Source organism: Ailuropoda melanoleuca, chromosome 11 (assembly GCF_002007445.2).
Source record: "Ailuropoda melanoleuca isolate Jingjing chromosome 11, ASM200744v2, whole genome shotgun sequence".
NCBI classification, from domain to species: Eukaryota; Metazoa; Chordata; class Mammalia; order Carnivora; family Ursidae; genus Ailuropoda; species Ailuropoda melanoleuca.
Window position 1 is genome coordinate 4,216,802 of NC_048228.1, and position 17,151 is coordinate 4,233,952.

The 17,151-nt window shown below is 56.1% G+C and overlaps 1 protein-coding gene across 5 annotated transcripts in view; it reads right to left on the reverse strand.

The window, feature by feature from the left end:
- Positions 1–17,151, reverse strand: part of ACOT7 (acyl-CoA thioesterase 7) — a 97,489-nt gene that overhangs the window by 67,568 nt on the left and 12,770 nt on the right. For 4 of the 5 annotated variants that reach the window (XM_011230594.3, XM_034671144.1, XM_034671143.1 and 1 more), the window contains exon 2: positions 2,930–3,047. In XM_011230594.3, coding sequence (XP_011228896.1) covers positions 2,930–3,047 — 118 coding nt within the window. Of the gene's footprint in view, positions 1–2,929; positions 3,048–10,692; positions 10,728–17,151 lie in introns of those variants that run through there. The other variant, XM_002923852.4, reaches the window with a different exon arrangement.

Genomic DNA, 17,151 nt, shown 5'->3' on the forward strand with positions numbered 1-17,151 from the left:
TCTGATTAGTCTATCCCAGGAAATGTCCCCGCCACAGTCCCAGAGATGACCAGGATCACAGCGCTCGCTGGGCTCGGGGGCCCAGATACCTCGGGGGCCGGGCTCCTGAGCGGCCACGGGCTTGGAGCCACGACAGCAGCTTCAGAAGCAGAGTCAGAAGAGCACTGGGTCCCGGGTTCAACTCCCAGCTCTGCCTCTCACTAGCTCTTGACCTCATAAAATACAGAAAGAAGTGGGGCCAGCAGGCTGCTGCCAGGATTCGAGGGGATGATCTGTGGAGAGAGGGGTGAGCCACCCCGTCACAGACATGGGGGGATCAAACGTGGGAGCGCGGGTCAGAGAGGTTCGCTCCCACTACTATGATTGTTTGGACTGCACCTGCCCTACACCCACTCAGGCCGCCCTCAGCGGAGGGCACGCAGAAGAGGGGACCCTCAGGAAGCCGTGTAACTTCTCTAGGCCTCCTCGCCTCGCCTACAATGTGGGGCTAAGACCACGGTCGGGGAGATTCCATAAAGAAAAGGTCAAGCACACACTGTGGTCACTGGCGCACTGTAAGCGCTCCACGGGACGACGATTCCACACACACCCTTCTGGCAAGAAGCAGATGGCCAATGGGGGCCACCGTGTTCCAGGCCTCCACCCAGACGCTGAGCATCCAGCAGGGACCCGAAAGACGAAAGTCCCTCCCTTCATGGGGCTTACACTCTAGCAGGGGTCACGGGGAGGGATGAGCAGACCAAAGATAAATGAGCAAAACCCACAATGTTCTAGGAGTGACAGTGCTATGGAGAACAGCTGGGACCAAGAAGGGAGCTGGTCATCAGGAAAGGCCTCAGTGGAGGTCATTTACACACTGGAAGGAGGTGAGGGGGGTCCTGCAGATATCTGGGGGGAAGAGCAGCTCAGGCAGAGGGAAGAGGCAGTGCAAAGGCCCTGGGGTAGGAACACCGGCCAGTCACACATCAGCAAGAGAGCCGTGTGGCCCAAGGGAGTGTTAAGAGGAAGGCATGGGAGATGAGATTCGGCAGGTGGATGCTGCTCAGATCCAGAACTACCCAGCAGGTGGAGCCAACAGGATCGGCTGCCAGTGTCCACAACGGAAGAGAAAGAATGGGGTCACTGAGGCCCCAGGTTTTGAGTGTGGGTAACCAGATGCCACAGAGGTCATGTACAGAGCAGAGGGAGACTGGGAGGAGCAGTCTGGGTACAGGTCCAGGGAGTCTTTTCGGGCACATCAAGGTCAAGGGGACAATTAAGTATCCAGATGGAGCCAACCAAGAGGTTCCAGCTGGAAACAACCCCAGGGCTACATGACAGTACTAAAGGCATAGACTGGATGAGACCTCCAGGGGAGTAGGGTGAGGGTGCCCCCTCCCTGACCCAGAGCCCCAGTGAAGCCCCTCAGAGGCCAGCATTGGCCCCCATGCCAGCATCTACCCACTTAGAGCTGCCTGGAGCACCCACGCCCTCCCGAGCCTGGACCTTCTACACCCCTACCCTGGGAACACCAGTCCAGAGACATCTCCAAGCCAGTGTGTCAAAAGGATCCCTCCTGCACCCCAGGCTCCCTCCAGGGAAGGGATGAGGAGCAGGGCCTCAAAGCACAGGTTCGAGGCCTGGATTCATGGCCCAGACCCACCCTCTGCTTCCCCCTGCAGCCTCGGGCAAGCATGCAGCCTCTCTGTGTCTCCACTTCCTCCCCTGTGCAATGGGGGTAACGGGGATAATAACGGGTGTGGGGAGGATTATATAAACAGAAGCACTTCAGAGCTTTGCAAAAACTCACTACCCAGCAGCAGTTATATGGGTTCTCGCCACCCAAGCCCCCTCCTTCCCCCCATCCTAAGGTTCTCCTTCCCAGGGTCCAGCCTGTCCTGCCAGGCCTGCCCGGGACCCTCACTGTCTCAGTGGGCCACCAGGGGCTGGGCCCTCACCCTAGCCCCCCGCCCCATAGGCTCAGGCCCATCCTCCATGCTGCCACCAGAGGGCGCACTCTGAACATGGCCTGGTTTGCCCCAGAACTCCAAGGGCACCTGAACAAATCCAGGTGAGCCCCTCCTTCACAGCATGCTGAGGTCCCCTAAGCCCATGTCCACCCATTGAAACATTCACCCTGGCTTGGTTCTCTCTCTCTCTCTCTCTCTCACACACACACACACACACACACACACACACATATACATGCTGCTCTCCCTCTCCCCTTCTTTCCCCGTTTCAGCCAGCATGCATTCCTCCTCTCATCACAGCAGGTGGCTGGCCCAGGCCCACAGGGACACACACACACAGGGACATAGAAGCCAGTGGTTCTGCACCTCTGCTGGCCCCCAGGTGGTAGTGTGGCGCAAGACAGACCCCTGTCCCCAGCAAAGGCGTTCGGCGGCCTCCAGAGGAAATGTCAGGTCCCCCCGGGGCTGGAGACAGGGCAGGAGAGGATGGGCCAAATGTCCCCCAGCTGCCCAAGTTGCAAAAGCAGAAAGCCTGGCCCTCATCCCGGGCACTCTGGCAGGGCTTCGCTGGGCTTCCCCAGCAAGAGTGCCAGTGCTTGCCCAGGCCCCACCCCACCCCTGGGGTGTCGATGGGGCAATGGAGGGTCAGGCCCAGGGCAGCCAAGCTGGGGAGGGGGGATTCTAGAAACCAAGACACTTCTGGATGGAGGGGGAGGAGCTTAAAGGCAGCTCTCGGCCATCTCCCAGCTTACTCTCTAGCTGTCCCCCATCCCTCCTTGATGAGTCCCAAACCAAGCACCACGGCAACTGGTCCCACCCAGGGATTCTAGAAGGGGACGAAGGAGGGGAACACTGCAAGTAAACTCCTGTCCCAACCCAAGAGTGGTGTGATGATACCCACAGAGGGACCTCAGGCCTTCTGGGCCTGGAATCTTCCCAGTGATCCCAAGCGGGCTGGGTGATGGCCCGCAGACGCTTACCCCGTTCTGGCTGTTACAGTGTCGGGTGCTGATGATGGCCCCTGCCTCCTCGATCATCTTCAGGATGGTTCCACCGTGGACGTTGCCAGCCACATTGGCATCATCCGGCCGCATGATCCTAGGCAGAGGAGAGAGAAGCGGCAGCATGAGGCCTTTGAGAAGGACGTCACTCATGAACAGCGACAACCCACGGTGAGGAGAAGGCCCTCCAGAGAGACCAATGGCTCCCAAAGAAGAAAAAAGAACTTTCCAGGAGTTTGGTCAGAGTGGGCTGCTGATCTGACAGCCCCAGACAAGGGTCCTGTCTCCACAGGGGGAGGGAGGAAGGCAGCAGGACTGTATCCCCGAAGCCACAGGCACCCCGCCGGGAAGGGGTGACAGCAGGGGCCTTTGACAAAGGCAGCAAGACAGCAGCATGGCTGTTGGGGTTCCCAGCACACCTGCCCCTCGTGGTTCCCAGGCTCCCCAGTGATCAACAGGGCTGAATGAGCACAAGGACATAGGCTGCGACCCCGTGGAAGAGGGGCTAATGCACGCAGCCTTGGCTGCTCTGAGAAGTGGAAACATGCCACAGTTCTGAGACTCCTGTCAGCAGGGGAACACCCGTCACCACCTGTCCCTGGCCTGCTGAGCTCCTCAGGGAGCCTGAGGGGCTGAGTCTCTGGGATTGGGAACTGGGAGCTTTCCAGGGTCAGGGAGAACTGAAATGCCACCTCAGTGCCCCAAAGAGGAAAAACTGCATCCCTGCTGTGGGCACCCAGTGGTGGGGAAACCAAGAAATCTCTGGAATCGCAAGAAGCCAGCTTGGTGCTCTTAACAGTGGGCAACCTCAGCCGAACTGGCACTTTCCCAAACCACAGTCAGGCTAATGCAATCTGCCTTCACCAGCCTCAGGCCTGGAGACGGGAAGGGCAGAGCGCATGCCACGGTTCCAGCATGCCTGCCATCCACATGGGCTCACCCAGCACAGCCCCCAGGACCAGCACCCTCCTCGCAGGGCCAGGGAGCTCCGCCACCCTCTGGGGCTATGACCTCCCGACAGCTCTGCACAGCAGCTCAGTCTGGCCAATCAGACTCCGAGATCATTCCTGGCTCCCGCTCTTACTATCTGGGTGAGCTGGGCAAGCTGACCAAACTCTCATACCCCCACTTCCTTGTCTTTAAAATAGGTATAATAACTGAACCACTGCCTTTGACAGTGGGAGGACAGACTCACAAGACAATGCAGATAACAAGTCCAGCGCAGTGCCTGGCACACGGCCTATACAATGCACACTCGTTCACCAACAGTATTTTACTCTCTAGGTAAATATTTACCCAACCGACTGCAAGAAGGTCGGAAGCTCCAAGACAGAGCTGGAAGATGTTATTCTCTGGCAAATAAGCACAGACATCTTGCGGTGACTGACAGCAGACTCTTACCCACCCCCACGTGTGACCCCTTCATCTCAGGGGAAAGCCAGCTATGAGAACCAAGACCCACTCAAGTCATGTGGCTTTCTCGCCCTGCCTCACTGGCTCAGCGCAGCAGTCATGGTAACCTGAGCAGAGGCCAGGGGAACCCCAGAGAACCGGAAAGAAGCTTCACTTGGCTTCTCAAACATTCATTTAAAAATATTTCTTGAGTCAACTCAAAACAGATAAAGACTTGAATATAAGAATGGAAACCATGAAACTCCTAGCAGAAAACACAGGTTTACGGTAAGCTCCTTGACGTCAGTCTTGGTAATGGTTTTTTGGATCCGACTCCAAAAGCAAAGGCAACAAAAGCAAAAATAAACAACTGGGACTTTACCAAAGTAAAAAGCTTCTGCAGAGCGAAGTAAACCACCAACAAAATGAAAAGGCAGGGGCGCCTGGGTGGCACAGTCGGTTAGGCTGTTGCCTTTGGCTCAGGTCATGATCTCGGGGTCCTGGGACTGAGCCCCACGTCAGGCTCCCTACTCAGTGGGGAGCCTGCTTCTCCCTCTCCCTCTGCTGCTCACCCTACTGGTGCTCGCGCTCTCTGTGTCAAATAAATAAATAAAATCTTTTTAAAACAAAATGAAAAGGCAACCTACGGAATGGGAGAAAATATTTGCAAATCGTGTATCTGATAAGTAGTTAATATCCAAAATATATATAAAGAATTCACACAACTCAACAGTGAAAAAAAAATCTGATTTTAAAATGGGCAAAGAGGGGCGCCTGGGTAGCGCAGTCGTTAAGTGTCTGCCTTCGGCTCAGGGCGTGATCCTGGCGTTATGGGATCGAGCCCCGCATCAGGCTCCTCCGCTGTGAGCCTGCTTCTTCCTCTCCCACTCCCCCTGCTTGTGTTCCCTCTCTCGCTGGCTGTCTCTCTCTCTAATAAATAAATAAAATCTTTAAAAAAAAAATAAGAATAAAAATAAAATGGGCAAAGAGGGGGCGCCTGGGTGGCTCAGTCGGTTAAGCATCTACCTTCGGCCCAGGTCATGATCCTGGGGTCCTGGGATCGAGCCCCGCTGAGCAGGGAGCCTGCTTCTCCCTCTCCTCCCAGCTCATGCTGTTGCTTTTTCTCTCTCTCTCAAATAAATAAAATCTTTATTAAATAAACAAATAAATAAAAGAAGGGTGCTTGGCTGGCTCAGTCAATAGAACATCCGGCTCCTGATCTCAGGTCGTGGGTTCAAGCCCCATACTGGGTGTGGAGCTTACTTAAAAAAAAATAAATTTAAAAAAATAAAACAGGCAAAGAAACCGACTAGACATTTTTCTAAAGAAGACAGAGATGGCCAACAGGTAGATGGAAAGGTGTTGAATACCACTCATCATCAGGGAAATGAAAATCAAAACCACCATGAGATATCCCCCTCACACCTGTTAGAAAAGCTATTATCAAAAGGACAAAAGAGAACGGGTGTTGGTGCGGACGTGGAGAAAAAGGAACCCCCTGCACTGTTGGTGGGGACCCAAGCTGATGCAGCCACTGTGGAAAACGGTACGGAAGCTCCAAAAAATTAAAGCCAGAACTACCACATGATCCAGCAACTCCCCTTCTGTGTGTTTACCCAAAGGAAACCTACAGCTGAGCTTGAAAAGACACACAGTCTCTGCAGTGGCACTTGCACAGCTGAGACACGGCGGCCACCCGAGCGCTCAGGTGAATGGACACAGCTCACGGGGGTGCGGAGATACAAAGGGATCGTACCCAACCGTAGCAAAGGAGGGAAGGATGACTGGCTGGACCCTGGGGGCATTATGCTGCATGGGGTAAGTCAGACACAGAAGGACAGCACTGCCTCCTCTCACTCATGTGTGGAACCTGAAAACACTGCGCTTGGAGCAAGAACAGACTGCCGGCTGCCCCAGGCCAGGCAGTGGGGCAGCGGGTGCAAACTCCCACCATGACGTAAGCAAGTCCTGGGGGCCTAAGGATAGCGTGGTGACACCAGTTACCCAATACTGCACCGGACACGTGAAAGTTGCTGAGAAAGTAGATGGTAAACACTCTCACCACAGGGAAAAAAACCTGTAACCGGGTCAGGCGACAGAGGTTAACGGTCACTGGGGTGAGCCCTCTGCTACAGACACAGATCGAACCACCACCTTGCATACCTAAAACTGATACCACATTCCACTTCAGTTACATCACAACAAAACTGGAAAAATAAAATAAGAAAACATTTTAAAAATATTTTCCAGTTTTGAAAATTCGGGCTTAAAAATAAAATAGAAAATCAGGCTTATACTAAGTTGATTTTTTTCTAAGTCTGAGTTAAGAGGTAGCAATTTAAATAACAAAACTGGGACACCTGGGTGGGTCTGTTGGGTAAGGGGCTGCCTCGGGCTCAGGTCATGATCTTAAGGTCCTGGGATCAAGTTCTGCAGAGGGCTCCTTGCTCAGCGGGGAGCCTGCTTCTCCCTCTGCCCCTCCCCACTGCTTGTGCTCCATCTCTCTCTCTCCCTGATTAAATAAATAAATGACAAAACTGCTGTTATCAACCTCTTTCCTTTGTGTCTGTTTTCAACTTAGTAAAGACAGATGGCCATTTCCGCCCAGAGGCTAGTCCTCCTGGGGCACAGATACCACAGGGGCTGCAAGGGGGCAGGGGGCTGGCCAGAGAGAAGAGAGTCCCTGGATTCCAGAGCATGGGGGAAACTTGAGTCCAGCCTTTCCTACAAGCACTAGAGCCTGCCTCTGGGGGAGCCTGATTCCCCCCTCGGGCCTCACTTTGCCTGTCTGTAAAGTGGAGTCGTGCCTGCCATGGTTGGCCCACAGCACTGCGGCGTGGCCTGGGAGAGAAGGGCAGACTAGGCGCCACAGGGCAGACGAGGAAGTGCTCACATCCGGTGGGGCACTGAGAAAGAGACTGATAAGGAGGCAGCCTCTGAGATAGTGCCTGGGGCCATCCTGCGACACTTGAGGGTCCCCAGAAACCCCACATTGTCAACATCCGGCTGCCCCCAAGAGCCTGGGCGCTTGGGAGTAAATGCAGGAGCTCCAGAGCACATGCCGTCGGGCACGAAAGCTCACTGGGACACTTGCCAACCCCCACCCTTCCTGGTCACTCTGGGTCCTGCACAAATACCGTCCTAATTCCCCAGGCCAGCTGGCCACTCAGACACAGGGTGCAGGCCCAACCCTCCCTCCACAGGACCTGATCCTGCCCTGCACTCTGCAGCGACTGGGCACTCTGCAGCGACTGCAGAGGCAGGGAGACCGGAGCCCAGCTCACTCTCCAACCCCGCGGCCCAAATGGCCCCCAGGGCTCAGGAGCTGCTGGCCAGGGCAGTCGTCCAGGACCCCTGAAACGCCAGCCAGTCACTCCCTCAGGGACTTCCTCCCCAGCTCCCCTCCCTAGAGCTCCCTCCCCCCTGGCCTGGTCACCTCCAGGCAGGCAGGTGTCTGAGGAGTGAGGGCAGCCAGGAGAACATGTGGTCCCTCAGTCAAGCTTTAGTTTTCGCACTTTTAATGAAGACATGGGTATGAAAAGTGCTTCGCTTTCCTCTTCACTATTAAACGACGAGAAAAGAAAACCCAGAGAAGGCACAATGCCAAGGGAGGCTTCCGCACCTGCCTCTCACCTCCTGGACCTAATTGGCCACTTAGCCCACTGCCTCAAGAGTCACCATCTTAAGCAGGATTCCAGTCCTGGATCATGTGCTCAGACCCGCCAGGGCCCCTCCCATCTACGAAATCAAGATTTAAACTCCCTAGTGAGGGGTTTAAGCCCTCAGGGATCTGGAACTTCCGCTGCCTTATCTCCCACTGTCCTGACCAAACCAGGGCTGTCTGCCAGGCACCCCTGGCTGGGCCTTCCCACCGCCCTACCTGTACCCACTTGTCCCAGCAACATCTGACCCATCCTCTGCAAGGAAAGCAGATTCATCTATAAACGGGGGAGCATAAGTGGACACAGCCTCCTAGAGGGCAGCCCAGCATTACCCAGCAAAACTCCAGCCGTGCAGGCCTGCTCTGAACCAGCCACCCTGCTCGTGGGAGTTTATCTTACGGACGTTGACAAACATGATTAAACCTGTTCCCCCTGCATTCTGGGTACCTGCCCTCACAGCAGACACCCCGAGGACAGGCCCTGCCCCCCTGTTCCTTGCCCCACACAGAGCTTTTATACCAGGTTGAGTTGTGTCCCCCAAAAGATATGCTCACGCTCTAGCCCCCAGAACCTGTGAACGGGACATTATTTAGAAATGGGTTTTTGCAAGCCTGATCAAGTTAAGATGCGGTCATCAGGGTGTGCTCTGATCCAAAGTGACTAGTGTCCTTGTGAAAAGAGGGAAATTTGGACACACACAAGGGAAGAGGCAGAGACCGGAGCGACGTGTCTACAAGCCAAGAAATGCAAGGACGCCAGGAGCCACCCGAAGCTGGGAGGGCAAAGAGGGATCCTCTCCCAGGGCCCTCAGGGGTAGCGTGGCCCTGCGGACACCAGGATTTGGGTCTTGTGGCCTCCAGGCTGTAAGAACACAAATTTCTGTTGTTTTAAGCCACCCAGTTTGTGGTCACTGGTCATGGCAGCCACAGGACACTCCCACTCAGGAGGGCTATGCTCACAGAAGACAGCAGTGAGTGAAGATGAGCCCCACAGGACCCGCAGTGGTGGCTACAGCCACAGCCTGACACTCCGTGCCTGGGTCCCCAGCCTGGCCAGCCCAGGCCACGCCCCAGCACAGGGGGCTGACCATTGCCCATCTCTCCCTCAGCCCCCAGCAAAGGGCCAGACTCTCTGATTCTGACACCAAAATGTCCCTGCTAAGACGCCTGGGCGGCTCGGTTGGTTAGGCATCTGCCTTCCACTCAGGTCATGATCCTGGGGTCCTGGGATTGAGCCCCACATCAGGCTCCCTGCTCAGCGGGGAGCCTGCTTCTCCCTCAGCCACTCCCCCTGCTTGTGCTTCCTGGCACTCTCTCTCAAATAAATAAAATCTTCAAAAAAAAAAATAGAATAAAATAAAACGACAAAAATAAAATAAAATAAATTAAAATACAACACTGCAGCATGAGTTCCGTGGTAACTGGGGGAGGGGGGTCCTCGATCCAACAGTGAAAGCTAAAATAGCTCCCTGAGGTAGAAGGCAGCAGGCAGCACCAGGCACAGCCGGATTTCCGGACAGATAAAGTCCTCTCGGGATTTCCACCTGCACCGAAGACAGGCAGAGCCAAAGGGCCTGCTGCTGTGGTCCAGGTGGGGGCCTGCAGGGCAGCCAGTGTCAAGGACACCTCATAGAGTTGTGCGGAAGGTCCCTGGGCCTGTCCCTGCTAGGCAGTAACAGGTGTCCTGACCAGGGACAACAACAGGGTGCTTCTGCCCTGACCTAACCCACAGCTGTAGCTTTCAAGCTTCCTTCCTGCTCAGTTCAGGGAGCCGCTGCCTTGGCAGGGAGGCAAGGAAGAGCAGGTGTTGCCATTCCTGGCGGGAAAAGAGCTGTGGGGCTGACCACGGGGTGGGCATGTGCCAGGAGGACCATGTGGGCTGGGGGACGGGGCTGGTTCCCACAGTCAGCCTTGACCATGACACATGTGAACAACTCTTCTTTCTACAGGGGACCTGCCAATCAGAAGCCCAAGTGACACTGCTTATCCTCTCCAATTTGCTGCCTAAGAAGGTTCCAGCAAAATCCCTTCAACCCCAGAGCCTCCACCACAGCCCCTGGAAGAGGCAAGGATGGAGAAATGGCTGGGCCAGGAAAAAGTCCCTGGGGCTCTCCCAGGCCCCACAGCAGGAGTGGGAGGCGCCAATCACACCTGAATGCCCAGGCTCACACTTTGGCCGGGACAGGGGATGAGCCAGGAGAAGGCTCCAGGTGCAGCCGACTGACCAACACCCACGGATCCCAAGAACCCAGAGCGCCGGGCGCCTGAGCAGGCAGGAAGCAGAGCGGCACGCTGCACAACCACAGAACCTGGCAGGCAAGAGAAAGGGAAGCACCGGAAGCAGCAAGGCTGCAAAGAGAAGCAGTTGCCATCATCCCAAGGGCTCTCGCCAGGATGCCGAGCCTCACGACTTGACTCTTCTGGGCACTAAGGGTATGACCCTGCCAGGAGCCCGTGGCGGGGGGGTCACGCAGGGGCTGGTCTTGCTGTCCCAGCTTCAGTCCCACCTAACATCCGGAGACAGTAACAAGAGCACAGTTGTCCTTGGCCACACGAAGCCGGCCAGCCCACCCACTGGACACAGGAGCCGCATCCCCTCTACCATCTGACCCCATCGAAGTGCCCCCAGACAGACTATCTGCCACAGCGGTCCCCACGAGAGAAGGAGGGGGCTCGAGACTGGGGGTACCTGCTCAACTGGAAAGCCATGCCCGCCGGTTTGTCCTGGGTCCTGAGAGAAGTAGGGGGTTAGTGGCAGCCAAGTCACCCACCCTCCCTCTCCAAAAGCACTGTCCCAACTCGCCGGCACACCAGCCTGCCCAATCTAACCAGGAAGAGCCTGCCTCACCAATCCCAGTTGTCATAGAAACCTCGCTTTGTAAATAATGACAGTGGAGAAGTACATCTCTGGGCCCTTCGCTGCGGTGCCGGGAGATCAAGAACTCACACAGACGGGTGCCATCTCTGAGAAGCCGCTGGGGGGCCGAGACACAGGGCAGATGCCCACCCAGACTTTCTCCAAGGTCTCAGGACAGGCTGGGCCCCCGGCCCAGACCCACCGCAAGCCTTCTGTGCTTCCTGAGACACAGATGGGGCGGAGGGTCTCAGGCCAGAGTGAGACTCACAGCGAGGAGTTGCATCCAGGGCAGAGCCCAACATCTTACCCAGAGGGGCTGGCATCTGACACCTGTCCCCAAGGCTACCTCCCAGAGCTCTGGGGGCCAGGTGAACCACTGGAAGGGAAGTGGGTAGAGGAAGCAGGCTGCTCCACCAGTCCCCGCTCTCCCCTGACTGCCGCCACCGCCACGGTGGCCACCACCACACAGACCTGCCTCCTCCCCTCTCGGGTGCCCGGCGGCCAGGGCCAGACCTTTCTTCTCCGAGGGAGGGCCTGCCCTTCTCCCCTCCCACTGGGTGTTGGGAAGAAAGAAGGCAAGCCATCAGTGTGGCCGAGGAGCAGGTGAGAAGGTGGCAGCCCGGGAGAGGAGGCGGGACGTGTAATTACTGTCCCTGCGCCCCAGTGCCACCACCACGTGGGGCCACCATGACGGCTGCCCCGAATGAATCGATCTGCCTGCAAGCTACCTGAGGGTCCCCTTCCTGAAAACTGTCAACTTGGCTTGGCTCCTGGACACAGGTCCCCCTCGCCTGTGGGGCAACTCCAGCAGGTACTGTACAACAGGTAAACTTAGGCCAGAGCACCAGTGAGGTTCAGGCAAACTCAGCCTGCAGCCCCTCTCACTCACCAAAGGCCCAGCATGCTCCCAGCTCCTGGTGGTCTCCCTAAAATACGGCCTAATTGTTCCTAAAGGCACAACTACCATTGTCTCAAGTCCTCCCACCTGTATGTGAAAGGAGACAGAAGCAAAATTCCAGACTAACCAGGACCACAGCAGGGGGTTTCACAGGGAGGGCGGCCAGGGCAGGAAGGTGGGGCAGAAAGCGGCAAGGCTGTCCTCAGCTTAGCGCGGGGGGAGCTGGGCAGGGGAGGGGGTTCTGACAGGCCCACCGACCACACCCGAAATGTCTATCTGGAGGGGCAGTCAGTCAGGGCAGAGTCTGGGTAGAAAACCTTCCCCAAAGCCTTCCCCCACCCACACAGCCTGACAGGGGCCCCGGCAGGACGCAGACCTCCTTTGGCCCCTCAGCTGTCCGTGATAGTCCTAGGGCTGTCCGTGACAGTCCTTCAGCTGTCCATGATGGTCCTTCATCCTGAGTAGAAATGACCCCATTTGTAGGCAGGCCCGAGGACTCTTCCTGTAGGGCAGGGCCTGGGGCCATCCTGTTCCCTGCTAAGTCCCCAGCACCGGGCACCGCACAGGACACAAAGCAAAGTGCCACGAACAGATGTCAAATCAAAGAGCAAACCAGTGCCTGGGAGACACAGAGTGAACAGAGGCCACCACCCCACCCACTCTAGGTCCCCTCTGGTCAGCTGGGTACTCAGGCCCTATGTGCACCTGGTCGCCAACCTGCCCCTCCTCCTGCCTTCCCTGGCCGGAGAAGCCTGGTCCCACTCCCCACCCCTGGACCAAAAGGCCAAGGGCGCTGCCCCCACAAGCCACTCCGGATGCAGACCACCCCCTTAAGAGGGCCGTGTGCTGGTCAAGCCCATCTATCACCTGCAGGTCAGAGAAAAGGCCCCCAAGGCCACGGGTGTCCACTCCAGCCACGTGTCCAGGCACCACAGCTCTTCCCACCCGCAACCACAACCAGGGCCCCTCCAGGCTCCCCCACCTCCAGCCATCCCACAGTCATCTTACAGCTTGGCCTTCTCCCTAAGACAGGCCTCGTCAGCTCCCTTCCTCAACACTTTCAGGGACGCACCCCGCCGAAGCACGAGCATGGTCTCTGTTCGTCTCTTCCTGAGCCCCAGCCAGATGGGACCGAGAGGGGGCCTCAGCCCAGATGCTGTGCCCTTTGGACTTGGCCCCATTCCTCCATGCGAGCATCGCCACCTCCCTAAGCAACGCTGGCTTCTCTCTCCCCCTCAGTCTCAACCCTGGGTGTGCTGGGCACACGGCTCACCCTAGGTAGGAGCGGCCACCTCAGCACTCCCAACGCTGCATGTGCCCATGACCTTTTCAAATCCCTTAAAATCACAGGAAATCAGAGTCGAAAAAGATGCTGGGGTCCCAGCTTCTACCTGTGAGGAAAGCAGGTGTGCAGAGGCGAGGAGGGAGGCCCCAGGCCCACATCCCGCAGACCTGGAGGACCCGGCATCCTGCACCTTGGAGGTGGTGTCGCGGGAGGGCACTGGGCGGGGGGAGACGCAGCCTCCCGCACACGGCAAGGACCTACAGTCCTTCCCGGCAAAAGGCCACCCGGGTGATGGGGTGATGACTCACAGACGGACGAGAAGCGGGCACCACTTGCCGCACCACGTTCCTTCTCAGTTATGGAAAGATCATGACAGCGCTCTGGGACTGGCTTAAAGAGAAACAGCCTGGAGCACACGGGGATCCTGAGAGCGGGACCCCCAAGAGAGAAACCTCTCATGGAGAAGCCGGCCCCCCAGACCTGCGCCTGAGAGAGCGCCAGCTAGAGGAAAGCTCTGAGACACACCGCAGAGGTCAGACCCAATGAAGTGCTCTCCACTTGCGTCATCGGAGGGAAGGCATCTCTCAGATGGAATGATCCCTGGATGCCGGGCACCATCAGTTACATAACACCCGCATACATGGATATACCCCAAACCAGCAGAGCTAAGATGTAAAAAACAAAACAAAACAACCCACCAGGGAAATCTGCAGGAAATGACGCGACCAAGGGAAATACCTACAGGTCCACCCACAGCGATCAAAGCGGCGAGGACGGTGCCTCACAGCCACGCCGACTTCCCACAGGGAGGAAGCGTGTGTTGTCCGCCTTCTGAGTCAATAATTACAGAGTGAAGGAGCCATGAGGTGGCTTCTCATGTTCTGAATTAACCAGGAGCCATTTTAAGTGATGAAACCAGATGTCGGGAAAGGTTCCCGGCAACATGAGCCTAACAGCCAAAAGCGCGGGGAAGGGCCCAGGTGCCGCTCACGCGGGACCGGACAAACAGAACGCGTCTATGCATGCGACAGCACAGGACCACGCGAAGGAACCGTGCGGAGGAAGGCTGAGACCACGATGCTGAGCGCAAGCCGCCCTCACAGCAGGCACGGCTCCTCAGACACGAAACGTCCAGGGCAGGCCAGTCCGCAGACAGACAGCAGACCGGCGGTCGCCAGGCCCCGGGGGAGGCGAATGGGGAGTGACAGCCAAAGAGCACAGTGCTTCTTTTGGGGGTGAAGAAAATGTTCTGGAATTAAATCGCAGTGACGGTTGCCCAAGCTTGAGAACACATCAGAAAACACCGACCTGCGCGCACAAGTACATGAACGCACGGGATGCAAGGTCACAGTAAAGCCGTCACCAGAACACCTGGCTGCAGACCGCTGGCGGGAAACAGGGCCCGCCTCTGCCTCCAGAACTCTCGGGCCCGGGTCAGAGCTCCCAGGTTGAGCCCCAGAAAAACCAGGCGCAGCGGGACACGGCGGCGGCCTCAGAGTTCTGCTACCAAAGAGTCAACGAGCTCCACGCACGAGGTTGCATTCCTCTGAGGGCTCTGCGGCAACCGTTTCCTTCAGCTTTCAAGGCTTCTGGAAGATAGAAGAGGTCACGAGCCGCCCTGGCCCAGAGCCCAGGAGAAAGGCAGGACATGAGAGACACACAACTCCAGACTCAGGGGTCAATCAGCCTAACGGAGCAGAGGGCACTCAGAGAACTGGAGGAGAACACCCAGTGGCCTTTCCCAGAGTCAGAGGCCACTGTCCTCCGGCAGAAGCTTCTGCCCCGGGACCAGCGGGGCAGGAAGGACAGACTTGTGTCCAGACCACAGGAAGAACTTTCAAAGCTTCATGGTGACAACACAAATGACCCAATTTCTTCAGAAGCAAAGGCTCTTTTTACAAACACTTCACCAAACAAGATCTGTGGGTGTAAAATTCGCATGTGAGAAGATGCTTGACATCATTAGACATTAGGAAAATACAAATTACAATCACAAGGAGATCCTGCTGTGCACTTCAGGACAGGTAAAATTTAGAAGACTGACTGCAGCAAGTGTCGGAGAGGACGTGGAGCGGCAGGAATGCCGCTTTCGGAAATGCACAATGGCACCCCACTTTGGAAAAGAGGGCAGCAGTTTCTTCAGATTTATTTATTTCAGAGAGAGGGAGGGAGGGAGGAGAGAGAACACAAGCAGGGAGGGGCAGATGGAGAAGGAGAGAGGGAATCTCAAGCAAATGCCACGCCCGGCACAGAGCCAGATGTGGGGCTTGACCTCACAACCCTGAGATCATGACCTGAGCCGAAATCAAGAGTCGGACACATAACTGACTGAGCCACCCAGGCGCCCCAAGGTCAGCAGTTTCTTAAACAGTTAAGCCTACACCCACCGCATCACCCAGTACTGCGCTCCTAGTACTTGCCCTTACGACCAAGAAAAGCAAGTGTCCCCACAAAGACTTGTGGACGAATGTTCGTAGGGCTGTTGCTCGTCACAGCCCCAAACTGGCAACAATGGAAATGCCTGTCCACAGAGGAATGGATAGACGGACTGTGGTCCACCCACACGATGGAATATATTCAGCGATAAAAAGAAACGGGCCACCCCTTCGTGCAACAGCATGGATGAATCTGAGCGACCATGCTGAAAGCACATCCCGCGTGATTCCATTTCTATAAAATTCCAGAAAACGCAAACTGATCTCTAATGACAGAATGTAGGTAAGTGGCTGCCTGGGCTTCTCCAGAGGCAGGAGGGAGCTCCTAACGTGATGGACATGATCGTTACCTTGACTACGGTGATGGTTTGCCAGATGTGTACAGATGTCAGAATTCATCAAATTCTTCATTTTAAGTATGTGCTGTTATATTAATTATACCTTAATAATATAAGTAAATAAACATCTCTCCTGCCCTACCCCCACTGTTGCCTTGTGGAGAATCCCATGTTGGTGACAAAAACCTTGGGTTCCTACTTTAGTCGCTGACCCCGGGAGCGTTTACTGAACTCAGCCCATTTCTCTGAGAGGTGATGGCAACTGCACTCAAGTCCCCAGGGGGCTGCCTAGTCCCTGTGCTGGAAGCAAGGTGCCCCCAGCATCTCAGCACCAGCTCTGTGCCCCCAACGCCCAGAAGAGGTGAGAAGGAGGCCTCACTAAGAGCCCTACCTGCCCAGCACAACCCGGTCCCACCCTGGCAGGATCAAAGCCTTCTTTCACACCCAGGGGACTGGCAGTGAAGCCTGAAGTGGGCACATGAGCAGGTCCTGAGGACTTGCCCAGAATAACTGAGAGCATGGGCCAGTTGCCAGTGTGGCCACCCTGAGTCTCACAGTGCAAGGGCTCTTAGAATCTCCTGGATGTTAAGGAGGCTGTCCCTGAAAGACAGTCAATGGCAGTGGCTCTGGGGAGAGCAGTACTCGACAGAGAAGGGACCAAGGTGACAGTGGAGTGACCCTCTCAGCCTCTAAAACCACAGCCCCACCCAACACACTGGGCATCAAACAGCCCATCCCGCTGGGCATAACCCACAGACCACACTGGCAGGTGCCCCCAAGACGCAGTAAGGAAATGCCCACAGTGAATGGACCCAGGAGATACAGTCTGGGGCCTAGTCCTGTTCTGCCACACCTGCCACTGTCCCTAAGTCAGCCACCACACCTCCAGGGTCTGTTCTTCACCTGTAACATGGAGGCCAATGCAGAGCTGAGAGCTCCCAGAAGTGGGGACACTTCACTCTGTCTTCTAGGCCCCCTTGCCCTAGAAGAAGGCCTGGCAGAATGAGCTCCTGCCACTGGCCAGCTCAAGGGTCCAAACAAGACACAGTTATGAGAATAAAAAGACAAGTCACAGACTGGGAGAAAATATTTACAAAACACATATCTGATGAAGGACTTGTATCGAAAATAGAGAATTCTTGGGGCACCTGGGTGGCTCAGCCAGTTAAGCATCTGCCTTCAGCTCAGGTCATGATCTTGGGGTCCTGGGATCGAGCCCCTCATTGGGCTCCCTGCTCAGCGGGGAATCTGCTTCTCCTTTTCCCTCTGCTGCTCCCCCTGCTTGTGCTTGCTCTCTCTCTCTGTCAGATAAATAAAATTATATATATATATATA